Source organism: Thunnus maccoyii, chromosome 2 (assembly GCF_910596095.1).
Source record: "Thunnus maccoyii chromosome 2, fThuMac1.1, whole genome shotgun sequence".
NCBI lineage: Eukaryota > Metazoa > Chordata > Actinopteri > Scombriformes > Scombridae > Thunnus > Thunnus maccoyii.
Window position 1 is genome coordinate 38273817 of NC_056534.1, and position 27065 is coordinate 38300881.

A 27065-nucleotide genomic window follows, 5' to 3' on the forward strand; every position below is an offset into this window, starting at 1 on the left:
CGTCCACTTCACATAATCAGATACAATAAGATAAATATTTACATTGTTTATTATTATCAGCACCAATCAGGCCAATACCTCCTCATCACCATCAACCTAACGAGCATCACCTTAAACATCAGTATTATCTTATAAAAAGCTATTCATTAGCTGTTTGGTATCATCGCCTGTCTGCTGCATTCTCACCTCATCCAGGTTCATCTGGTCAGGCTCCTCCCACGGATTCAGGAACTTTCCTCCTCGCTGCTTCTTCAGTGGTACGACCACCACATAGTAACCCCTGAAACACAGCATTGAAACACAGCATTGAAACACAGCATTGAAACACAGCATTGAAACACAGCATTGAAACACAGCATGCACTGGGTTTAGACCTACAGGAACATGAACTATTAACTAGACATTTTTTCATCATTTCAGCCTCTGGAGAAAGTAACATTGCTGCTGTGACATTGTTCCATTAACACAGTATATTGCTGCAGCAGCTGTGACACTGTGGCTGTAAATCAAAACCGTGTGGTGGCTTTTGGTGGAGAAGGCCTTGTCTGAATGTGGGAAGAAAAACAAAAACATCATTGGAGTCGAGGAGTTTTTCAGTAGCAGTCAGACCAGAAGCACCCGCACTAAAATCATCCATGTGTCCCCCAGTAGATGAGTCACTCCACTGCTCCACGCTTACACTTAAACATACACTATGCTGAGATACAGTAGAGAGAAGCTCTGAAGCTGAAACAGCAAGCAAGATAAAAAAGAATATGTGCTTGAATCTGAGAGGACAGTAGGAGATAAGTTCATCAAAGTAGAAATCTCTAAAGAGCAAATCAAGTTTTAAAATTGCTGATTGTGTGTTTTATTATTATCACTAAATTCAACATCCAGCTGGTCACAAGTTACTATTGTGGATGAAGCTGAGATGGACTCGTGTCTGTAGACGCTAAAAGGGCAAAATGCTGTTTGGGACTCAAAAACCCAAAGTGACAGGAAGAAAGTACAGGAAAAGGTTTTCTTGGAGGATGTGAGTAGCACTGGAGTGATTCATACTGTGCTTTACAGATGAATACTAACGACTGCATCCACTCGGCATCTATATTTGTTCTTGGTTACAAAAAGCAGATGAGATTATGAGCTTTGTGCTTTCATTTGGCCTAGTGTGGGAGTTCTCAGACTTGCTTTGCTGCCAATTCTGAGACAGAGAAATCCCTCCTGATAGACCAATAAATGAAAAGCAGCAGCAAGAGGAAAGACTGAAATTACCTCACAGGGTCTGTAGAAACAATTCATTTGACAAGAACTGAACTGGAGCAAATTCTGCACAGGTTACCATTAAGACACCCACATCTATTCATTAAAATTAACTAATTCTTCAACATTATTACAAAAACCCGTCACTCTAATTTTCCTCAGTACCTGACTTTAGCTGTGGTCTGCACAGACGGCAGCTGCACAGTCACCATGCCGTCAGCGTTAGTCTTTCCCACCACGGTGGGTTTGGTTTTCAGGATGTCTGGGGCGGTGGTGGCGGTGACACGGTGCTGCAGGCCCCCGGCGCTGTTGGCCCGGTTAGTGAGCAGAAAGGAGTACTGGGTGTCAGGCTCCAAGCCGGTGATCAGCTTCTGAGTCTGCTTCCCGTCCACCTCCACAGACTGGCCCTTTCCATACAGAATCTGGACATGGGGGGTGGGTCACATTGTTTGAGAGTTGAATTGCACATATGGGCTGAAACCCAGAATACAGCACAGCAGTCATGCCTTTATTTACTTCAACAAAGGGGAAGCAGACATATTTGAGACAGGCTATTATTAAAGATGAGCCATTATTTTTGATTTCCCCTGTTTCATAGAAGCCTCTTTAAGGGGCATAAAGAGCCTTAAACACTAATACAGATACTTCAGGATGTGCTTTTATTTGTTCTGCGCTACTTGCTGCTATTTGAGATCTGGCCATACTTTTAATACGGTAACAAGTAAATCTACTTACAGTGAAAGGCTGGGCGGGGTTCTTGTCTCGGATCTCCCAGGACAGCAGAACAGAGTTCTTCATAGCAGCCTTTACTCTGAAGTTGGTGGCAAAAACTAAGATGCAAAACAGAAAAAAAGAAAGAAAACAAACAAATAAATGTGAATTTGATTCCACAGTCTCAAGTGATCTCTCTACTGAATCAAAGGTAATGGCCTTACCTGTGTCTCATTCTCTAGTACCAGTCTCAAGCTAGCTATCTGCTCTGATCAACACACAGTCAGTGTGACTGGACAGAGATACTCGCCCAAGACCCAAGACTCTTACCTTGCTTTGAGAAAAGGACGTTGGGTCTAAGACTACAGTGACAAGACAACGAAAAATGACACTTAGGATGTTGTCACCAGTTGTGTGTCTGAGTGTGTGTGTGCATGTGGAAGTTAGTGTGCATGATATATGCACAAATGTGCTGTATGGAAGTGCATCTTGCATCCTGAGTAATGAAGATGGCTTTGTTAGAAAGTGAGCGTGAGTCCTACCTTGGTCCAGCCGCTGCGTCCTAAACTGGACACTGGGGCTGTACGGCCCGGGGCCGACAGCTGTGAACGCGCACACCCTGACATCATACACAGTATCGGCACTCAGAGCCTCCAACAAAACACTCGACCCTGGAGCGGGCACCACAACTTCCGAAGCATTTCCTCGACTGTTTATATCTTTGTACAGCACTGAGTACTTCACGATTTTCCCATTTTGCTCAATTAGTGGGACTGATTTCCATGCCAGCCGGAGGGAGCTGGCAGAAGCCTCCTCTGAGATAATATTTTCTGGGTATCCACTTGGGGCATCTTCTGGAGTAGTCACCTCCTTCACTGCCTCCTCTCCATAGCCCATCTTATTACGGGAAGAGAGTCTGAATACGTAGTTGGCTCCCTTGTGGATGTCCTGGGCGGTGTAGCGGTTCTCCTTGGTGGGGAACTCCACCACCGTAAAGGGAAGGACATCAACGCGGCCGAAGGTGAGGCGGTAACCCAGAAGTGGGGTGGGTGGGTTGGGAGGCGGGTACCACTGAAGCACAGCTGTGCCTGAATCAGTTGCACTCACCATCAGTTTGGGCTTCTCAGGCACTAGAAAGAGAGATATAGTGAAAGCAGGAGAGAGAGAGAGACAGAGAGAGAGAGAGAGAGGTGAAAAGAAAATGATAATTAGAAGATAATTGCAAAGCACATTATTCATAACCTCAAGCAAAACTGCAAAATATGATTAATATGGCAGCAAGTGACTGGCTTCTAACTGGCATAGCAAGGTGTGGCAGAGTGAGACATAAAGCACTTCAGTGATTTAATAGCCTCTAATGATCATTAGTGACGCTAGTAGTCTCAAAGATCATTACTGCTTATGTGAGTATGTGTGTGTGTGTTATTGTAGTCTTATGTTTTTCTGTATGTTTCTATTAACGGATGTCTTTTTACTTACACGGTAGGGCGGTGCAGACAGAAACAGCTTTGCTACGAGCACCATCGCCCTTGGCGGTGTAAGCCCCTACTGATACAGAGTAGGAAGTGTCTGCCTTCAGATCTCCAAGAACTACCTCCTGCAGAAAAACACAAAGCATGGTCAACTGCAAAGCTCTGCAAAGGCAACTACTTTCTATGTGCCCTTAAGGCAATGAGTAAGGGTTTAGTTTCATCAAAAAGTCTGGGAGCAGTCATAAAGGAGCAGCTCCACTGATCTGGGACTCTTCAACTACACATTCTTACTCAGGTTTTTCTACACCTACAATCATTTTCTCAGAAAACATAATTTTGAAGTTATTTTTTTCTTCTTTCATTGTTCACCTGGCTCCTGCTCTGGGATGTGTAAATCAAACTACATCAAATGATCTCATTAGAGTTCAAAATGTGGTTCATCATCTAAACACAGCGTAATATTTCCTTCATTTCCTGGAATGTGGAAAGCATAAATAATCACAGTATTTTATCAATACCTACAAATAACTCATATCATCAGTTATCGGTGTGTTTTTCAGGGTCTTTTATTAAAAATCCTGGAGAACGCACTATGCAGAGATGAAAAAAGCACCTCCTGCTGGGTTTTAAGCCCTCACTTAGGTCCTGGGAGATTTTAAAGCTACAATCTCATAAATATGACTCATCTACTCTCCATGCTTTGTTATTATTATTATTATTATTATTATTAAATAAACAGCTTAAAGACAGGTCTACTCACATATTCAGTCGAATCATCATATTCCCACTGAACGATGGAACGGTAAAGAGAAAAAGGAGACAAACACACAATTGTTAATATTTTGGTTGTGATTTGAAAAGCTTCACTAGTATGAACCATCTTTTATCATCAGAGGTAACAGACAGGTTTAGATAGAGAGGACCTTTATTTGTATTGAAACTTATTAAAAGTGTTTTATAAAATGTTGCTTGTGGTTTTATTGATTATCAGGTGTGGTGTTGTTACCTGTGAGTCCTCTATGAGGATGTCCTTGATGAAGGGTTGACCCTGAGGCTCGCCGTAGTTCATCCTCACATAGTGGACTTGGTAGCCTCGGATCTGACCGTGCTGCCGTTCGGGTGCCGGTGCTCGCCATTTCACCCTAATGGCCGAGGCGTTCACAGTCTCCGCCTCCACCCCTCGCGGAGGACCACTTGGAACTAAAAATGCATTTTGGGATAGAGGTCAAGGGTCACAGATGATGGGCACTCAAACCTCTCAAGTCAAGGCCTTCACTTTAAGTGAAAGTTTATTAAGTTTATTTATTATTTTTTTTCAATAAAAAATTGATAAGTTTCAGGGGCAGATAAAAAACTACTCAAAAGTTGAAAAATGTAAAAATACAACTCTCCAAAAAATCTAAAACTTCTCTGATGTCTGGGAAAAAAGTCAAAATAGTAAAAAATGAGAGTGCTTGAGGAAAAACATGGAGGAAAAAAGCAGTGGAGGATAAGAAGCAAATGTAGAGAAAGATAAGAATGGCAGATAGAAAAGGATTTGTTGCCAGGGGCAGATAAACAGTGGCAGGCAGTCAAAAAGAAAATACTGTTATCAAGAAAAACCTCTCTGGTGCTGCCAAGAACTACACTTCTCCCAAAAAGAAAAGAAAAAAAAAAAAACCTCCAGCCACCTCTTGCTATCTGACTGACCCACACATAAGCACTCAGCTGGAGTTCTCAGCGGGAGAATAGAATATAAAGTATTAATATATCACATATCGATCTAGACACAACAAATTACAGTGATAAAAGTTGTCTTAAAGATATTCAGATAGTTGTCTGGGAGGTGGAGAGGAGGTGGAAGGCCGAGGTGAGGAAAGGCTGAGGTAGAGCTGCAGCCAGAGGGTTTGTCTTGGTATTGTTAGTGAGGGATACTGTTATTCTAAGACAGGGAAATCCCAACCATCCCTTATCCCAAAAAAATAGGGGATTTAAGAAGAAAGGGAAAAATGCGGAAAAAAAGAGGCTGGTAAAAAAAGTGGATAAAACGGCTGCTGGAGAAAAAAGGGGTTGTGTTGACAAGAGAAAGCAGCGGTGAGGGAATAGCAGGAGGAGTTTTCCGGTTCTGGTGGTTTTGAAGGAACAAAGGAGAGGTTTTCAAAACTGGAGGGTTTGACAGCGGCTCTTAAATGCTTCATCCGTTTAGCTTGCAGCTCAAGGATAGACAAAATGCCTTTACTGGCCAGTGGAAGAAACTCTCTGTGAGTTTAGGGTGCTTTGAGCTCATTAGTAGTATGTTAGTGAGATAGGAGGTAGGCATTGTTAGTGGGGCGGATCATCCTAAGACAGGCATTGAGGTTTGTTTGGGAACATACCATCTTCCTCGGTGCGGATAAGCAGCTGTAAACTTTCCGGTCCGTCTCCGGCTTCCGTCTGCGCCCGGACCGTTATGCCATACTCAGTCCATTTCTCTAGGTTTTCCAAGAGATACGGAGAACTTTCCGGATGAATTCCATCAATTCTTTTTGACGTTTTGTTGCCCTCGGTGGTGGAGTACTGGATGGAGTATCCTGTAATGATGCCGTTCTGAAACTCCAGAGGAGGTGGTGCCCAACTTACCAGGATGCTGGTAGAACTGGGACTGGTGCACGTGATGTCCTGGGGAGGTGCTGAAGGAACTGATCGGCCAGTTTTGAGGAAGTACAGTAGGGATTGTTTGGGTAAATGTAATTTGGTCATGTGTGCGAGTTGTTATTGGTGGGTGGAGAGGTGAGGAAGTGAGGTTTGCCGTGGAGGAATGGGGATGAGATTGAGCAGACGAGAGACAGAGAACAAAAGACAAAGAAACATAAAATGAAAACAAAACACTGGAGAACAGAAGCTCTTCAAAAGAATGACCCTCTGACTATAGAGCAAGATGACTGAACAAAGATACTGAATGATGGGTGTCAACGTCTGTTTGATAGAAATGTTTGATTCATGAAAACGAGTGAATGACTTAAAAGAGATGCAACACAAAAACACTGACTAGAGCTTAAACACACAAACATACCTGCCCATAACTTACTTGTCCTTACAGCCTAGCCAAGCCTGAGCGCTTGATCCATGATGGAGTTCTCACCTCTACCTATAAACCTCTGCCTTCTTACCTTGTTCTTATTGAATCTCTTACAGACCTCAGATTGATAGCCAACAACTGCAATATTTTTAATATGCTGCCAATCATCAGTGAGCTGCCTGGAAATCACAGTTTAGTTATTTGGTGTTGAAATATCCAATCTGAGGTCATTTAAAGTCTGAATTAACGACGGCCCCTTTGTGACAATGCAAAAAAGACAAATGTTATCAAATACTGTTGTTTTACTGTTTGTTTGTGCTGTTTTTGTGTTTATTCTCATTTTTGCATTGTCAAAATTGAAACCCGTTTCTCTCTCGCTCTCTTTCGCAAATGTGCACACATTCACACACACACACACACATTCATACGCAGCAGTGCGTGCAGTTGGACCTACGCGTCTGTGGCGTGTCGATGGACACTTCGTTGGTATATGCACCAATTCCATGTTTGCTCCTGGCAGCCAGCTGGAAGGTGTAGGTGGAGAAAGGCTTCAGGTTCTTCAACAGGTAGGAAGTGGTCGGCTCAAAGCTCACTTTCTTCTGAGGGGACATGAAGACAACATGTGAGAAGGCACATAAAAAGTTCATACTACAGTTTTCTGCATGACATTATGAAAAAAGTGCCCTTTAATGGATAAAGTTTGGGTGCTGATATTAATCTGTATCTGAGCGAATCCTCTCAGCTCTCGCCTTCTGTCCCTTCTTTCATTCTTACCTCCTCTGTTTCGTCAGCTCGTCGGTAAACCAGCTCATATCCTGTGATCTGGTTGTCGGGGCCGCCCTGGGGTGGGGCCACCCAGGACAACAGGATACTGGTCTCAGACTTGGCCTCACCCTTAAATTCTGAAGGTTGGGATGGAACTACGGAGTTGAGGACGAACAGGATAAGTAAGAACAAGGTAAGATATTTGCTTTCCAGAAGCTGACATCCTTCCTTCACCTGCTGTGTCTTACCTCCAGTCTTGGCTATGATCTGCAGGTCCTGGGACAGAGGACCGTCTCCTACGGAGGTGAAGGCCAACACTCTGATATAATAAGTCTTGTTGGGAGTCAAACCCTGGATGGTGATGAAGTTGGCGCTGCGCACCATCTGCTTCTCCCACTGCACAACACAAATACACAACGCAACGCATGAATGCATGTAGACACACAGATGCACACTCATTAGTCATCTCATTAGTTATCAGTCACCTGTGATCAATAAAAAGCAGATTAAGCAAAACCATGCAGGTACAAACCTGGTTGACTGGCAGCGTGTTGTCTGAGGTGTAGTAGACTCTGTAGCCCACAACTTGTCCGTTAGGTTCCTCCGGCTCGTCCCAGTGGATGATTGCTGTTGTGGTGCTCAGCATACGACCTCTGACCTGCAGGGCAGACACATAGAACTTATGATGCACTGAGATAAGATTGGATGTAATTTCACTGGAATAAGCTTTGTTGAATCTGGGCTTGAAGAAAGTAGATTTACTTCATTGAGAACTAGCAGCAACTTGGAGACTAGTTTTTGAAAACACTCTGCTATGTCAGAGTAACATGAATCATCCTGTAGAAGGATCAAGGTTCAGGTAAAGGTATCTTAAAAGAACTATCACAACAATTAACTTCTTTTTCATAAACGATCAAAATGGCATCCTTTAATACCCCATTTTTCCTTCTAGGCCTACATAAAAGATATAAATTCACAGTAAAACCTTTTTATAACTTAGCTCAACCCTTCAAGGCTTCAGCCTGACCTGTCGGGGAGGTGAGGAGGGGGCCTGCTCGGCTGTGCGAGCCTCAACCACCTCGCTGGAGGGGCCCTGGCCAATGGTGTTAACAGCTGCCACCCGGAAGTCATAGTGGGAGTAAGGGCTGAGGCCGCCCACGCTGTAGCGCGTCGTGGCGATGCCATCAATCTCTTTATAGGGGTCCTCAGAGCCTTTGGCACGGTGCTGGAGGAAGCAAGAGAGGAAGAATGTACAGATTTAAGGCTGCATTAGTCAACTCTGTAGAGAAGCAGCTCTATAGCAGCTCTATACACACTGGCACACAGAAAAATAACCATGATTTACACCAAAATATACACCACATATCTAATGTAAGTTTCCTGTGTTCTGTGAATGGAGCATTCAGTCACTGCTGTTAAAGCAGCTTGTGTTTCATTCTTGCTCCTTGTGGGCAGAGAGAACTCAGAAGACACCAGATTTCATTTAAGCAATTTGGTGAGTTTATTGCTATCAAGAGAGACAGGAAGTCCTTTTCTTTTGCAGCCCTACTTACTGATTTAGGCTCTTCATAAGATTTTATGTTTATATAAAAATCCAGCGCAGCTTTAGCCATCTTATGTTCTGTATCTCAGAAACCTGCGTGCCCGTGTGGTTACACTGGTACTAAATGTGTGCTTGTGAGTCTGTCACTCACCTGTATGATATAGTAGGAGACAGGTTCGGGGTTCCCAGAGTCCCAGGTGAGAGTAATGCTTGTTGCAGTTCTCTCCGTCACCACTGGGGTGCCAGGAGCCTTCGGAAGAGCTGAGGGAGGAACAATAATCTGATGATGACTCAGATTCACACCATCATCTGCTCTCATAGTTTAACAACCTGAATATAATCAGTCACATCAAAGATAGTTTCAACAAGCCCTTTATTAATCCAAATTATAAACTATGTATACCAATAAATTTAAACTGAATAGACAGTGAGCACCAACTGCTTATTAAAACATAGAAAATGACCAGAAAACAGAAAATAACGATGTTTTGCTAAATATGAAGCTGAGGACAGAAAACCACCGTCAAAAGGTGAAATCAAGAAAAAATCCAGTCTTCCAAGAGAGGCGACTTCAAAACTAAACTCTTCATGTGGTTTATATAAATACTACAACTGGCTGTCAGTAGGACATTTTCTTCTTTTTTTAAACATATATAAGAAACTAAATATTCTTTCATTCTTATTTCAAGGATTACATTTAATTATCTATAATTATTTGTCTCCATGTGGTGGATATCACTTTCCTCACTGGTAAAGTAACTTACAGGTCTGACTCTGTATGGACGTGTTTCAGTTCACAAAGAGAACCAGAGTCTGACTAGAGGCGAGGTCAAACTCACCTTTCACGATGATCTGCGCCACCGCCTCAATCACGCCAAGCGTTGACATGGCGACACAAGTGTAATTGTTGGACTGGCGGACGTCGGTCAGTTCGAGGACGTTGCGACCGATGGGCATGTCATCCTCGGGCGTCAGATCTTCGGCTCCCAGCATCCACTTCACGTACGGCATAGGAGAGCCCACCGCCACACAGGTGATGTTGACGTTCCCCCCCGGCATGATCTCACTGTCTGCCGGGGGTATGGAGAAGCGAGGGGGGACGCGACGTACTGGACCAGATAGCAATAAAAGCAGGAAGGCGGGAGGACAGGGACCATTAGAAATTCATGAATGTGTTGTTTCATAAAGTGCAGCACAGTGGATAACAATCAGGGTATAGACACTGTAGGATGATATATTTTTTTGTTGTGCCATGTGCTCTCAGATGAAGTTTTATGGCATACAGAGAAGACTGCAAGCATTCAGACAGTCTGGTACATCACCACTAGGGCGCATGTGATATCAAAATGTTTTATTCATGGTGTTTATAGGTGTGCTCTATTAAATATTTTATGAACTGAAACACAAAAGATACTCACACACACAGACACACACCCAAAAAAAACCTCACAGCAAACACACATGCACTCACAGGGAGAAAAAAAAAAGAGATAAAAAGAACACAGGGTACAGTATATCTCAAAGGAGTAAACTGTACAGGCAGGTTTAAACCTTCAGTGCAGCACATAAAACAACCCAGACACACAAACACAAATGGCAGTTTAATGGAAGAAATGAAATACTCGAGAGAGACTCAAAACAGCCACACAGTCGTTACTGTACCAACCTTCTCTCAGCTCTGCAGAGGGAGGTGGGACAGAGCGCGGCAGGAGGAGGAGGAGGAGAAAAAAGAGAGGAAAATGGAAAATATCAGAGAAGAGACAGGAGACAGGGAGAGAAAACAAGTTAGACAAAAGAGCATGGCAAGGTGGCAACAAACAGAAGAAAAGCTTTAAAAGAAAAAAGAAGAAAGAGAAAGAAACAAGGAGAGAAGCCACAGACGGCCGGTGTGTTGGTGAAAGCCTTCCTGTTTAAGGCTCCACTGCTGGCTGTCTCCATAGACCGCCTGTCAAACACTCACTGAGCAGCACCGCAAGATTTTACTGGCCCTGCAAGCACTGTTAGACGCACATCACTGACTCTGGGCTGTACGTCTGCCCATCTGTGTGTACGTACGTGCACATGTGTTTATATATATTTTTTTTAGTGTATGACATAGATGTGTGTTTATATGTGAGCATCCAGTTGTGTGTGTGTGTGTGTTTGTTACATATCCCCTGGAGCCTTGTTGGAGTCAGAAAAGCATGCTACACTGTTTAAAGCCTTTTTTGAGGGGGAGGGGAAGGGGGGGGAGGGGGGGGGAGGTGGGCAGACAACAGAGCAAAAGGCCCCGGGAATAAAAATGTCTCCAAGATTTAAACATTTGGTGCGTATGTGTATGTGTGTGTGTTGAAGGAGCAAAGAGTAAGAGACAGTGCCTGAGGAGGTGAGATGCCTGTCAGATTTGGGGAGAAACACAAGTCTTAACCAGACAATGATTTGGTTTTTCTCTGGGGTCTAAAGGCTAAGAAGTGAGGGCAGAGAGATTAATAGCCTGAGTGAAACATTCAGCGCTGCCTTAACTGATGTAAAGAAGCTCTCATTTTTCAAACCATCCTGTTTTATGGCTCTACAGCAAAGAATTATATAACACAGCAGGTTTAATAGCATGATCACATTAATATGATGGACGCACATTCCTAACAGAAGATGTAAAAACCTTATGTATCTTCTTGGAATAGACGTCCCAATATCTGCACATCCATTTTCAATGTGATCCTTAAAGGTATACTATGCAGGATTTCACCCAAACAAAAATAATCCCTGTTAATCATCATTTATGAACCACTAGACGTGTGTGGTGGTGTATTTATCTGAAGACGCTACACCTTCTGCCTGTAAGTTATTATTTGGTGAAAGTTTGGGCTGTGAGGTTGGGATCTCTCTGTGCTTTCAGTCGACTCGGTGTTTTCCTGCTTCTCTGTTTCTTTCCTCTGCTGTGTGCAGCGTCTCTGTTTGACTGACACACACACACACATGCAGAGCAGAGAGGAGGCGTGTTTATTTGTGCTTTAGAACAATCAGAAACTAAACGTTTTATTACTCTGATCATGGCTTCCTTCTTGCCACTGCCACTCACTCTCTTCAGTCACTCTCTAGCTCGCTCGACCACCGCTGCTCTCTCTCTCTCTTGCTCGTTGGGCTGGGGGGGGGGGGGCAACTTTGAATTGTAGTATACCTTTAAATCTAAGTGCTCCCCTGGCTCTGCCAGGACAGGCTGGTTTTTATCCCCCCCTCTTACCTCTGACATACAGATTAGCCGGGGTGGAATAGCGTGTCCCATCGCTGTTGGTGGCAACACACTCATACTTCCCCTGGTCCGACTCTTCACTCATCTCTATCTGGAGCGCACCTGGATGGATGGAGGGATGGAGAGGAAGAGCAGAAAAAAGAGAGAGGAGGAGAGAGAGTCACACAGAAAGATAGAAGAGAGAGTGATCAAACAAAAGATGTCAGATAATTGGGTATAGTGCATTATTTATTAACATAGAAATGGTAAGAGCTGCATTAAGGGTAAATGAGTCTGAGGGCTTTTTCAGCAAAAACTGAACTCTGAGGTACTAAAAAAAAAGCCAAATCAATAAGGAGACATTAACAAGTTTCTACCAGTGTCAGCAAAAATCTGCCCAAAACAAGGCTCAGCTTCCTGATTAAGAAATGAGAGGAAAACAAAAACAAAAACAAAAAAATGCACTGATACAAAGTCTACAAAAACGGAGAATGTTCTTCATGCAAAGGCAGAAACAAATAAACCAAGCAGCCAAAATGTTGAGAAATCCAGTCACAAATCCAGTATTTTGAAAACTCTTTGCTGTAAATTGAGATGCAGTTATATTAGGGAGCAAATCATGTTTCACTTTGCAAGGATAAAACGTGACAAAGCTGTCGCCACGGCAATAAGATATCCCCAACCTTTTTCAGATCCACCAGTGGGATCAGGAGTGTGATGTCATTAAAAACACACCCAATAAGGAGGTAAAGACATCAACTGACCTCCATCAAGGCCAACAGATAAAAAAAAAAAGAACGACATACGCAAAGCCTTGGGAAGGGACCGACGCTTTCTCGCTCCCTGAAAGTAGAAAAACTGTCAAAAAAGTCAACCAGAGGTTCTTTAAAGATGGTGTGGTAAGGCAAAAAAGCGCCCATAAAAACTTTATCAAAAAAGTGGTTGTTTGGGGCTTTTTATCAGTAATGAGAGAGAAAAGAGAAAGTAATGGTAAAAAAGTCATGAGGAAATGTGTGTGCGTGTGTGCATGTGCACGTTTGTGTGTGAGCACACTAATGTCTGCAAGTGTGTCTGAGTCGTCGCCATCTGGACTTTTCAGGCTGAGCGAATAACAGCTGGGAGGGAAAACAAAACTGGGACGTTTGATTGGGCAAATATAGACAAGGTAGAAGGAGAGGCGGGTCGAGCTCAGGTCAAGACCCCAAAAAAAAACAAGAAAAAAAAAAAAAGAGAAAAAATGAAAGAAAATCAGGTCACAAAAAACTTAAAGAAGCAAACAAACAGAGGTAAAAGTGAGAGAATGCTTTGTCACCTCAAACTAAGCAAGAAAGAAATAAACCCGAGCTATAAACACATCATGCTTTAGACTGAAAACAAAGTAGCTACATGATGTTAAAGTGATGGCGACAGAAGAGAGATCACAACATGGAGAGGAGGGAGGCTATGGATTCTGTATTATAGACTGAACGTTGAGGCTGAGATGGAAAAATGAAAGGATGCAGAGAGGATGAAAGACGAGAAGAGGGGAGGTGATTAAAAGTCATAGTATAATGAATTGCTTGCTCAATTCCAATCCCCCCCCCCCCCCTCGCACCTACTGCAGATCTGAGGCAGCTGGATGAGTTTTACCAATACGGCATGAGTCTCCAGTCTTGGACTGAAGCCATATTGATTAACCCATCCAGAGCTGTTTTTCAGATCTACGAGACAAGTAGGAACCGGGGGCTGGAATGGAATCAGGCCACTGTGTCATGTTGGTCCTCCCAGCAGTCTTACCTCGTATGGGCGTGCCACCTGAGTGGGCAATGAATGCACGAGATTAGAGAAGGAGAAGAAGAAGAAAATGTTAGTATACCACAGAAGGGGGAAAAGGGGATAAGGCAGGGAGGGATACTGAAAGAAGGGAACTGGGGGAGTAACTTGTAAAGGAGAAGAATCAAATTAGAGAGAAAGACTCAAAATATAGATTCTTAGAGAGCGAGAGGAAGAGAGGCAAAAAAGAAAAAGACAGAATAAATAAAGCCTGAGAAGAGAAAGACAGATACTAGATAGACAGAGTGACAGACAGTGACAGAGCTATAAGGAGATGGCTCATTGATTTGACTTCATTGACTTGTAACAGGGGCAGATGTGGCTGTAGGAGGAGGGTAGTGTCTGCCCTGCACTCATCTGGGATTCTAAGTACACTTAATGCTGAGTCTTAACCTGCACTTGTCCCCCATGTGGATCAAAACCAGGTCTAATCCTGCTAGTAGAATGGTCTGCAAATGTATTACGTACATCTGTTCCTGAAGGAAAAATCCACCCTCCAATACTCCTGGTGTTGTATGTGTTTCTCCCCAATAACTGGCAAAAGGTAGACGATGTGACATCACGTCAGAATGTCTGCAGCGCGACTACGACCGAGTCTGATAGCAGAGAAATGTTCAACAATCTCTCTCAATCTCAAACATCAGTAGGAAATGTCATGTTGGTGTCTCAGCTCCCAGACTCAAAGGAAAAGTCAAACTGTTCAGACTTCCATCTGCTAACAGTAGCAACCACACAGGCCAGAATGTTACGTCTTCTGTAAGAGCTGTTGAGTAATTTTCATTATTAATTAATCTCTAGATTATTTTCGTAATTAATCAATGAATCAATTAATGATGGGCCGGTAAAATGTAAGAAAACCGACATGGTTAAAGGCTAAAGATGAGAGAGAAAACACACATTGAAGAAGCTGAAAACACAGAATGTTCAGAATTTATTCAATTATCAAAATTGTTGCTAATTAATTTGATGTTAATCAACTAATTGACTTTTCAAGTCTAAAGAGGTATAAGTCTGATTTTGTCTTAGCTATAGATCACACACACACATTAGATATGTATATATATCCAGGGCATATTCTCAAGTATTGGTTGAACAGCATTGTGGGAAATGAAGGAAATCTGACTAAAGTGAAGGTCAAATGGAAACAATTCACTGTTAATTTCCCCCAAAATATGAATATAACAGTTTAAGAGTGTTGAAAGGTGGATTTTTTCTTTAATTGTCAAACTTGTCTGTTGTTTGTTATACTGATGTAAAAAACTACAACTGTCCACAATCAGTCCACTGCTTGTATGCAGTAGTAACCAGGTTATCTAGATATAAATACTACACTGTACTCTACAGACAGTGTCTAGAAGCCTGAAGCCTGGTAGCCATTGATTTCCTTCCAGTGGCTCCACTAGAGGCCTACCTAACAGCCATCTTCAGTTGATGGCTTATTGACCAGTAACTCTATACAGCAGAGCGGAGAAGAGAGTAAGTGGGTGAGTGAATGACAGAGTGAGTGAGTGAGTGAGGGGAAGAATAATTGAATAAGTGAAGGAGTGGAAAAGTAAATAGGTGAGTGTGAGGAGAAAGTTATTATAAGTCTTTGGGTGTGGAGAGGCTGCAGGTGCACAGGTGAGGGTGAGGCCAGCTACGTCTAGGGTGACAGAGATACGTGTCAGTGTTTATGTGTGTGCGTGTCCATGTGTGTGTACTGTATATTACTTTGAATGTTACTTTAACCAAGACGATGTATGGGTGCCTGCAGGCTTATTGTCAAATTGCTGTGTGTCTTGTCTTTGTTTCTGTGTGTGTGCATCTTTGGTACATTGAATCTGTGTGTGTGTGACCAGTGTGGCTGTTAGTAAAATGCATGCCATGCATTTTAATAACACCTCAACATTGTAAAGGTGAGCAGCAGCAGCAGCAGCAACAGTAGCAACATTAGTGAATACAGTATATAGAAGAGTGGACAGTGAGGGTGTGGGCCTCTGAACAGAAGCACTTACCAAAGGACTCTGTGGTTAAAAAGATACAAAGAGAAAAGAAACAGCATAGACATGGCATTATAATGGGACCATTGGTTACACAGAGGAGTTGTAGAAACACCTTGAAAAGCACTGGAACTCCAAAAAAAGAGTCAAGGATATTGATTATCTACTACACACAACTTTTTGCTTGAAAGAATCGTAAAAGTCAACTATTCTGTATTCATCACATTGAAAAAGAAAGACTAACATACCAAATATTTTACATCTTAAGCATTGTAACAAATTCTGTTTTTGTGAAATAAAGATTAAAATCTGAGCAGGAAGTTGAGGGTTGAGCCAGATAATTAAAAAACAACAAAAAACAAAACTGGGATAGAAGCAAAAAGGTTGTTTTCCATAAAGAAGCCAGAGAGTTGGGTGTCTAATCACAAGAAAAGGGTTTTGGGTCCAGAGTTGAGGGGGGCTGAGAGAGGGACTGAGAGAGGGACTGAGAGAGGGGGGGGAGAAGCTACGACAAGTTACACTACTGTGGCTTTAGAAAAAAAAAGAGAGTGGAGCAGAATTTATTCTCTGTGTGTTTTTCCAAGTAATTTGTCTTTGAATTTAACAATTTCTGTCAATGTATTCCCTCAGATAATGTGGATTCAATGTCCATTTCACCCCCACGCAAGACACTTTATAAAAAATAAGGAAAAAAAAGGTTATTTGCTTGTTTAGTCACAGCAGTGAGCTATCAGAGAGAGGACATTCTCTCAGTGCATGCCACCATCACCTGAGTTTACCTTTCAACTTCTGTCAGCAGAAAAATGTGTTGAGATATGAATAGACAAGTAGCGCACTGATGCGTGTTGTTAGAAATATTTTATAATGTTTTTTTTTTTTAGCAAGTGAGAAATTAAACCCTCCGTAATGGTGATTTGCACGGGAAGACCTCAGAGAGTTTGGGAGAAAAGCGGAGAAAGTTGGGAGGCGCTGAGTTCACTTTTAAAAGGCCTTGAAGAGTTTAGAAGGGTTGGCAACTATTCACAGTCAACTCATACCACAGCAGCAGCAGAGAGGGGCATTTGAGAAACACAGCCAGTAACCATGGCAGGAGGGGTGTGGAACAGAAATAAGGAAGGGGTGAACGAGGGCAAGAATAACAGAAGCTTTGTAGGAACAGAAATATAAAAAAATGGGTTGGGGAGGGGTAAAGGACAGAGGGGGGATAAGAGGGAGTGGATATTGAAAGAGGGATAAAAGCAAAGTAGGAGGGAAAATCTTAAGGTGGAAATAAAAGCCAGGATTGAAGGAGAAAGAAAAGAAGTGAAGGATAAACTTATTGGTTACCTGAGCGGAGCTGCTTGATTCGTCCGTTGTTATTGGATGTGTTGACCGGCAAGAAATCCTTGAACCAGGTAATTTCCGGGTCAGGGTTGCCGCTAGCAGCACAAAGCATGGTGGCGGTCCGAGAACGCTCGACCACTTTCAGCTGGGGACCCATATCTATGGTGGGGAACCCCGAGGGCAGCTGGTCCTCTGTGAGGATTAAACACAAACAGAGGTAGACATTACTCACATCTTTAACTCAGTAGCTCCGTGTTTCACTTCTTTGTATAAGCCAACAGGACGTCCACATGTATTAGGATTAGACAGAATTGCCTTCCCTACAGGATAAAGCTGGATAATATCCTGATGGGAATATTACAATGTTCAGCTTCATCCTCAGGAGGACTTTCACACAAAGCCGTGTGCACGAGAACGTCCTGTCAGCCTTCACATTAAAACATAAACCACATCACCTCGTCATGGCTGCAACCAGATCTCACATTTACTGTTATAGTTTGAATGTTGTCAGGTAGCCAGTCACTGATTCTTCATCACCTGAGACCCAAACCTACCAGCAGCTTCCCTGCATACAGACCAGCAGGTAATTAACTCTAACTAGCATCAATTCATTCAACATTCCTGCTCCATGGTTTCCTCTGCTTGTTCTGACAATGTGTGTTTGAGTTTATTACCTGTGAAATCTAAAACAGACAGTGTGCATTTAATAAAAGAGATAATTTCTCATATATGAAGAAACACAGGTGAAGCAGTGAACTGACACCAGGTGGGTTTTGTCATTCATTCATTGTGAAAAGAGTTTTAAAGGTAAAATTTAGATTCAATTTAGAGTCAAAACATGGTTCACATCAGCCTTGAGCCCTAAGGCACGACTTTTAAAGAATCCAATAGTGAGGTCAAATAGAATAAGTAACATTTCATTCCACCTGACAAACTATTTTGCTGAAGCTTTAGGCAACTGCTGTACGAATAAGAGTCAAGTGAAAAATCAAATACTCTCTATTCTGCTGGGAAACGGCAGCAGTTCAGCAATAGTTTTTTTTGTCAACCTCCGTCTATTGCACAGAGCTCTGTGTGGAAGCTCACCCATTGCATGAATCAAATAGGCGAGTCCAATAAAGACAGATCCACTGGGACTCGCACCCTTTTGGGAAGGCAATTCAAATGTGAATTCATAGACATCTGAGGCAATTAAATCAAACATGAAGAGTCATTCCGCTGCGATAGAGGAAATCAAAGGCAGTGGGCCAACTTCATTCAACTGAAGTGGGAGATTTAAGAGAGGGGGGGGGGGACAATGCTTCAAGGAGGTAGCGGATCAAAGACGCCTGAACTCAGTCAAACTGAACAGATACTGTATTCTGCCTCTGAATCTAAAAGGTACAGAGAAGAACACTTTCTGAAACTAATTCTGAACTTAGTTCAAGGCTGCACTTTGGTAAACACTCACATTCATGAGTCACACATGATAAAGTGGAAAAGACAAATCAGTCTTCCTGCATACGTTTGCACTGGATTTGATCTAGAAAGCATTCTATTTTCATTTTTGCTCCCCTCCCCCCCCCCTCCCCTAAAATTTTACCCACAATCCCTTGTGACTTTATCCCTCTCAACCACACAGAGCCTCATTAACGGGAAATCCTAGCGCTGAACCTCGCCAAGGAGATGCTAATTCTGGTAGCAGCCCATCGAACCGTAGTCAACGGGTCGTGAGACATTAGCTTTGCGAGTGCACGTGTGGCCTTTTAACAGCTCCGGTTTCAATCAATCACAACGCCAACAAATGGAAACATGGACATAATAAACCAAGAGAACAAGATGAGAAGGTGTTTGTATGAAGAAGAGTGGCTATGTGGGTGGCGGAGGAGGGCAAAAGTACAAAAACAGGGAGAGAGTAGAAGTGAATGGAATAAAATAGAAAAGAATAGAGTGAGACAAAGTGACAGAAAGGAAAAGAGAGAGAACAAGGGAGAGAGTAAAAGAAAAACAGACAGAAAAGGAAAGAGAGCACAAGGGACCCATACAGCATAACAATCCCGATTCTCTCCGCTTTCATTATGCAAACGCTTACTTCAAAGCCAGCCCCTCGTAGGCAGGAATAATGCATTCTATTTCATCTACCTGGGGTGGGACACAGCGCTGAACAGTTAGAAATGCTACTCCTTAAGATCATGCATCTCTCTCTCTGCCCCTCGTCTTCTACAACCACTCACACCTCTGCACTAAGAACAGAGTTGCAGATGTGAACGTGTGGGTGTGAAGGAACTCGCACGTGCAGATATGCATACTGGATGAAAATACACACACACACACACTCTTGTACAAAATCACAGCTTTTTTTTTAAAGGTGTAAAGTGATATAAGTGAAAGTGTTTGAATGAGCTAATGCACATACACACATAAGCAGCCCTCCATCGTCCAGCATGGGGACAGGTGTAAGGAACACCTAAGAGTGTGTGTGTGTGTGTGTGCGTGTGTGTGTGCGTGTGTGTGTGTGTGTGTGTGTGCATGTGTGCGTGCGTGCGTGCGTGCGTGCGCGTGCGTGCATGTGTGCGACCGTGCTGGTGAACAGTGAAGAACCCCCTGAGGTCAGAGCAGATGCGTAACCCTACACTCCCTTGTTGACGGAACCTTCCACACATCCCTCTGTTTCATTTGGACGTTCTCCCACTTCAGTGTTTCCACTGTGAGTGATCCAGATAATTTCACAGCTCATAGAAAAGCTCGGTCTCACAATCATGGGAACTGCTGTGCGAACACTGTCTTCTTTATTCAAGGTCCAAAATGAAATTCACACACAACGCTCGCTGGATTTGTCATCTGTAAATGTGGAAGACTGAAACTCTGGACTCACAATCATGGGAACTTATACTTGCTGTATCCCAAACCCTGAGTGTAATACGTACACCTGCAAGTAAACCTGTTTCTGTCATTCATGACTGACTCAGGACAATAAAATCAACACCTGTATAATGTATTGGAATCCAACACAACAGCCCTGCCTGACTGCTTTACTATGATCTGTGATTCTTTTGTTACATTTTCTGTCAAAGTGTCTTTATTGTCCCTTATAGGGAGATTGGTTTGTAGCCAGACAGAAACACACAAAACACCAAAACACTGATGGACAACAACAAACAACAGGATGTAGAAGTTCAATCAGCATCAAGGTCAAAGTGCAGAAGTCAGGTGAGCGATCTGTAGACAACAGTAAAATACCGTTTAACGACTGAATGGCAGCAGAGAGAAAGCAAACCTCATATCTGTTAGACTTCATAACGGGCAACTTCACCCGACAACTTGAGAGTGACAGTTCAGGCTGTCTGAAGAGGATGATCTTAGTACAGCGGAGGGGAAATAGCCTCTCAACACCTGCCTATTATAAAGGTCAGTAAGCTGGGATAGAGATGTTAATTAAACTTTCAGTCTAATCTTGATCATCAGACAGATTTTACAGATGTTTATGATACTGTGTACAATGTTAGTATTTTAAGATATATGCAGTATCTGATGATGAGGAGGAATATATATACTGTAAGATCTATATTGTAAGAAATAATTCAAGGATGATTCTGGTTTATTACAATCTAGGGCTTATTTTTGTTGTTTGCTATCATTTCTCTTGCTTTTACAAACATCAATATCTAGTTAATTGCTTTTGAGATCTGGGAACCGTCGATATCACTAAACAGAAGTTCAGCAGGTCATTCAGATGATCAGAGAAGGTTAGCCATACTTCTAACAAAGGTGACCACTGATTAGTTGTAAACCACCTTTAGTTCACTTTTGATTTTATCTACAAATAAAAAGCTGCTTGTTATTTTACAACCTCACTGCTACAATAAAGTCCAATGGAGCTGGATACACAAGCAGTCAGCTGATCAATGTCACCATGTTCCCAGATGTTTGCAGGTTATCAGAACCAAAAGAAATGAAAACACCAAAACTACATCAATAAACCCAAAGGTGTAAGAAAACTCAATTGTCCTTAAACTTCATCTTTTAGGTCCAAGACTCTTTCATAAACTCAACTTTAACCAAACCATGAATGATACAGTATCTGACTGTACGTGGGATCCTAAAGAATATAATCGCTCTCAAGTTCATTATTATTTCAGCCATTGCCAATCACAGCCTTTTACTGGAAGCCAAGATTTCAATTAGCCTGCTTCTAATCCTCAGTAATTAAGCTGGCTGACCTTATCACTGGATCCCTCCTGTCAGACAGTCAGTCAGTCAGTCACTGGAGCTGTGTCTTTACAGAGCCAGGGGAGACAAGGAGACATGACTGACAAGACTGCGTGTGTGTGTGAATGTGTGTGTGTGTATTTGCGGGTGCACACGTGTGTGTACTTTGTGGCTGACATTTGGACTGACAGTCTATCAGGAGCTATTAGCTGCTCCCAGGTGGCCTCTTATTCATCCACAACACAATGACTCCTCAGAGGAGTAGAAAGAGGCTAATCACTACATAAAGTCCCACTGTCTTAGATCAAGGATAAATATATATATATATATATATATATATATATATATATATATATATATACACACACAGTATATATAGTATATACATGTGTGCTTGTGTGTGTGTGTTTGTGCAGAAGTGCTTATGTTTTGGATAAAGACGAGGGTTGGGGCAGAGTGGATACGAGCCTCCATCAAGGCAGGCAGAAAAATCAAAAATAGATGCAGAGACACATAAGCGAGAGCACATACAGATTCACACACGCAACTGAACACGCCTACATGCACACACGCAGACACACACACATACACGTACAGAGACGACCATGTGAGACAGGAAGAATTCTGGATGGATGGAGCGGAACAGCACAGAAGATGCAAAGAGTGGTCTGATGTGAATAATTTAGAGGTTGCTGTGTAGTGGACCTAAGAGCATGTGGAGAGAGAGACGGAGAATAAGAGACAGAGAGAGAGAAACGGAGGAAACTCTATAAAAAGATGGAGAGAGTGAGACAGAGAGAGAAAGAAATGTAAAAAAAAGGGGATGAACTTGGGAAGATGAAAACACAGACAGAAAGAGAGGAGAGTAGACAGGAAGAACTGTAGATTATGTGTATTATCCCTCTGAGAGAAAGAGAGAGAGATGAGATGGTAGAACAATAGGCTGCACGTCCTTTCCCCACAAGCATGCACTGTAAAGGCAGGCGATGTGATTATCCACACTCCAGCAGCTTCACTCACTAAGACACTCTTGAGCTTCAAACTACCGGTACATAATGTTCTCCTAATGGAATCCACTAACACTAACATCACTATCTGCATTAATGGACTTCTGCTAACACAAACAAAACCATCTACAGCCGTGGACGCAGGCTTACATACACCGTATATCGACTTCTGAAGAAACATTCTCCAAGCGTCCAATTTCACCTGCATAAATACCTTTTAAGAAGAACGTTGCTCGAAAAATACCACATATGACTTTAATGGATTCCAGCTAGTGTTAACGTCCCCTTTGACTGTTTCACACAAAAGACAACCTACCTATAGAAACTTCATCACCATTTATGAGCAGCCCATAATCATTTGATGTTAAAGTTAGATGTTTAATTACCACAGATATACCTTCATATACAGTATGTTATAGTACAGGGATGTAACAGCATATAGGAAACATCACAGTGTTTATGTTTTGTCAGTTCAATGAAGCACAGAAACCACATTTGTGACTTTCTATTTTCCATATGTGTTTATGATTCATGTCCAAATATTATGATTTGTAGTTTTCTTCGCAGCAGCAACTGAGAATTGTGCTTGACAGCTAGGTGGAAACAGAAATAGCTTGTGTGTTTGTGTTCACACTGACCTCGAAGCACACTTAGTCTGGTGGAAGCAGTTATCTCTCCCGCTGAGTTGGAGGCGTGACATTCGTAAACAGCCTCGTCTCTGGGGGTCCTCAGCGGCTGGATCCTCAGGACCGAGCCGGACCCATCGTCAAACTCTATCACCTGTTTGAGAGAATAAAACCCTCTGAACTCAACAAGCTTTGCATCATCGTGCTGAGCTGCGAACACAGTAGCAGCAGAGGGCTCCTTCTAATATTCAAGCCTCACAGTCTGGACTTAATTTTACCTTCATACTCGTTGGCAGTAATTGTCAGAGACAAAACTGTTTTTGATTATTTGTGGGACAGGGCCTGGGAACCATCAGAGTAATAGTCAGGCTTAATCTTTAGCCACAAGGCATACCTGGATCCACAGTCTAGGATCAATCACTACGCACATTCAAATCTAATTTCACTGATTAAAAGTAACTTTGAATTGAGAAATATGGAGAGAAGGGATAGTTAAGAAGTGTCAAATGCCCTTTTCATAATAAGGATATGTAATAACTTTTTCAGAACTACTTGATTGTACATTTAAAATGCTCTTGCATGTGTTGAATACATGTTTGTAACAGGATGCTGTTTCTGCTGACTGAAATCCAATAAAAAGAAATCCTGCACAACAACTCTTGACAGACAGGACACCACTGAGAAATATACAGCAGACAGTCTAAGCTTATATAGGGTGGATTAAAAATAAAACATCTCCCCAAGTGATTTAATCACAAACAGGAAGACACCTAGATGAACTTAAACCTGGGAGGAAACTCGACTTATTAAAGTGGAAAAGCAGTCTGAGCTCCGGGTGACACTGACTGGGTGGGAGAGAGAGGCTGCTTCCACATATCCATCCACGATGACTTGTGAGGTGGGAAATGAATCAAAGGTGAGAGCCTTCGGGAAACTAATAAGGCTGATCATATAAGGATCTCATATACTGTAGCCCGAGGCATCATCTGACATATGAAAGTCTGCGTAGATATCATTCCACACAGGTGTGTAACCTTTTGAGTACAAATGAGGAAAAGCAGGTAAACTATATTTAAACTATTAATAGATGTTGTTCCTGTATTCCCAGGATAAGGTTGTCTATTATGTGTATATATATATAATGATGACAATAAAACACAAAGCTCATTATTGACTCAAATGCTGATTTTCATTGCATTAATACCGTACCAATAATACGTCTCTTACAGTGAGCTCTTTAATGTGTCATCAAAGGAAAAGCAAAGGTGCAGCTAATAACATTAATGATTGCTCTGAGGTGTACTGGTAAACCAGTGAGTCAGCATGCACAGTACCAGGGCTCATAAAATACAACAACTAAACATAAAGTAGTCTCATAAAGGTGAAACTAACAATCATTACATTGGTTAACTGATTGATTGTTTAGTTTCTATAAAAATGTCAGAAAATAGTTAAAATTCCTCTCAAAGTTTCCAGGAGCTCAAGCTAACATCTTCAGATATGTTGTCACGCCAACATCCCAGAAGATTTACTTCTTGCTATCATGGAAGATCAAAAAAAAGCAGAAAATACACAAACTGGAAAGCTTAAATGTCAATAGTTTGACATTTTGGGAAATGCACTTATTTGATTTCTAGATGATAAGAACAATATAACTCTATTGTCTGATATGTCTGATAAATATAAAACTAAAACCTGGATGTATAAAGAGAACTGGATACAGGAACAGCTCTGGGCTTTGAAACAAACTTGACATAGTGGCCAAACTGTGTAATTACATCACATGATGCACACTTGGCCCAAAAAGACTTTTTCTTATAGACTTACGTTGTGAAAGAGACGTCTGTTAGTCAGCGGATATTCACGACTCCTGCGACTCGTTTCACTATCAGACTTTGATCCATTCAGTCCGATCACAATCACAAAGTTTAGAAAAGCGACACAACTGAATTGTGTTTTCGCTGTTCAAGTTAGCCGGAGGGCTAAACCACAAGTTAGCTGTCACACCATGGGTGCATGTGGCCCATAGAGCGTGCACATATGTTTTCATCCTGGTCATTTCTTTACAGCGGGAAGAGGCTTTTGCCACAGGCCTCTGCCTCCAACGCTGTATCCAGTTCTCTAAATACATACATGCTGGAGACAGTTAGCTTAGCTTAGCATAAAAACTAGCATAAACAGGCAGCCCAGCTATGACCAAGGTCAAAAATTGGCCTAAAAGCATCTCTAGAGCTCACTAATTAACACGTTCAATTTGGTTTGTTTAATCTGTGTGAAAAATGACAGTTTGTGGTTTTACTGGGTGTTTATGTACTGGTTAGCTGCTTCCAGTCTTTACACTAAACTATATCGATGTGTGTATCAATTTTCTCATATAAAGCCAATAAGCAGATTTCCCAAATGTCAAACTGTTCCTTTAAGTGATTAATTGATTATCAGAATAGCTGCCAATTAACTTTCTTAGAAATAACAGTTTCAGCCTTAAAGCCATTCTTCATATATTTGTTTGTTGACAGAGTGATAAGTATCTCAGCACCGTACCTCAAATCTCTGGTTGCTGACTTTTTTGCCTTTCTTGTTCCAGACGATCTTGGGCTGTGGATCCCCGGTGGCCTGGCACACAAAGGACGCTACTCCCCCCTGGACTCCTGTTTGGTCTTCTGGGGTTCGTGTGAATCTTGGGGGTGCTGTGAGGCGACATGTTTCAAAAGTTAAGACTGTTGCTCTGTGTGTGTGTGTGTGTGTGTGTGTGTGTGTGTGTGAGTGTGTGTGTGTGTGTGTGTGTGTGTGTGTGTGTGTGTGTGTGTGTGCATGTGTGTGTGTGTGTGTGTGTGTGTGTGTGTGTGTGTGCGTGCGTGCGTGCGTGCGTGCGTGTGTGTGTGTGAGTGTGTGTGTGCGTGTGCGTGTGTGCACATGTCAAGTACAGCAGATACAGAAGTTTTGATGGACAGTTATGTAATGCTCTTTATAATCACATCAGCATTACAACTATATTAATGACCATTCACACATACATGTTCTCTTCTGGATTATTATGTTTTTCTGAATGCACTTAAGCAACATATATGCTACTGATATGCTACTATAATCTCTCACTTGCACATCTGTAACACTTATGTTTGAGACCTCGGTTGTACTAAATGAAGAGTGTGTGAAATACCAGATGTGTGTGAGTGCAGTTTAACTGAAAGAGAGTCACTGGGACGTGCACAAATTACTGAAAAGGACATTGTAGAAAACTGATTTGGGGGTGTTTTGGGGCATGTGTGTTGCAGTGTGAACCAATCCTTGGAGTGCGTGTGCCCCTTCATGTGTTTTTCAAGAAAGGTGTGTGTGTGTGTGTGGGAGGCTTTGTGTCTGTGTGTACGTCTTTTTTTTCTCTGCACACGTGTGTGCACGTTCCACCATGTTTTTCCCTCTGTCCCTGTACCACCAAAGAAGCTTAATATTTCTGTGCCATAAAGGATTTATGAAGACTTACTCCTGACATGACCACTAAAGCCCCTCGTTCCGGGGACGCCAACAATATCATAACCACAGCCTCCGCTGGATTGTGACATCACGACATCAAAAAGATTCGGTACGTCAGTCACGGCACGTCACCGCCAGCTCGCCTAATGGCATTCCAGCCAAACCAGAAAATCCCTACTTAAGGGCTTACCGCCAACTGCCCTGACAAAGGGAGAGAAATTGCTTTTTGCTGTTTAAAAGGAAGGAGGGAGAGAGGGAGAAAAGCTAAGCTGTTCAGAGAAGGAGAGAAAAAGAGAGAGTGTGTGTGTCGATAGGACAGCAGAACAGAACAGGAGAGTGAACAAGATAAAGGGAAAGACTGAGAGAGACAGATGGAGAGCAGAATGGGTAAGGAAGAGAAAGCATGAACACCAGAAGTGGAGGAAGAAAGGAAGATGAGCAGGAGGTGGATACGAGAGAGAGAGAGAGAGAGAGAGAGAGCGAGAGACAGAGAATGAGCCAGATGTACTGGCAAACATGGCCAGAGAGCCCCAAGCTGCCCAATCGCCTCTACACCTCACTGGCCCCCAGCCAGATCCACCGCAATGACTGGATAGAGCAGTGTGTGTGTGTGTGTGTGTGTGTGTGTGTGTGTGTGTGTGTGTGTGTGTGTGTGTGTGTGTGTGTGCGTGTGTGCGTGTG

At 42.5% G+C, this 27065-nt stretch overlaps 1 protein-coding gene across 10 annotated transcripts in view; it reads right to left on the minus strand.

Annotated features, from left to right (window-relative positions):
* The window catches only part of ptprdb (protein tyrosine phosphatase receptor type Db), a 151350-nt gene that overhangs the window by 23641 nt on the left and 100644 nt on the right, over nucleotides 1-27065 (minus strand). For 2 of the 10 annotated variants that reach the window (XM_042429240.1, XM_042429186.1), the window contains exons 7-24: nucleotides 25455-25600; nucleotides 22926-23067; nucleotides 17096-17284; nucleotides 11991-12101; nucleotides 9610-9879; nucleotides 8922-9031; nucleotides 8255-8452; nucleotides 7760-7885; nucleotides 7476-7623; nucleotides 7237-7382; nucleotides 6917-7061; nucleotides 4432-4625; nucleotides 4186-4212; nucleotides 3433-3550; nucleotides 2496-3083; nucleotides 1978-2072; nucleotides 1408-1664; nucleotides 187-280 (exon numbers count right to left, since the gene is read on the minus strand). In XM_042429240.1, the coding sequence (XP_042285174.1) occupies nucleotides 187-280; nucleotides 1408-1664; nucleotides 1978-2072; nucleotides 2496-3083; nucleotides 3433-3550; nucleotides 4186-4212; nucleotides 4432-4625; nucleotides 6917-7061; nucleotides 7237-7382; nucleotides 7476-7623; nucleotides 7760-7885; nucleotides 8255-8452; nucleotides 8922-9031; nucleotides 9610-9879; nucleotides 11991-12101; nucleotides 17096-17284; nucleotides 22926-23067; nucleotides 25455-25600 (3104 nt within the window). The other 8 variants (XM_042429213.1, XM_042429194.1, XM_042429170.1 and 5 more) reach the window with 7 other exon arrangements.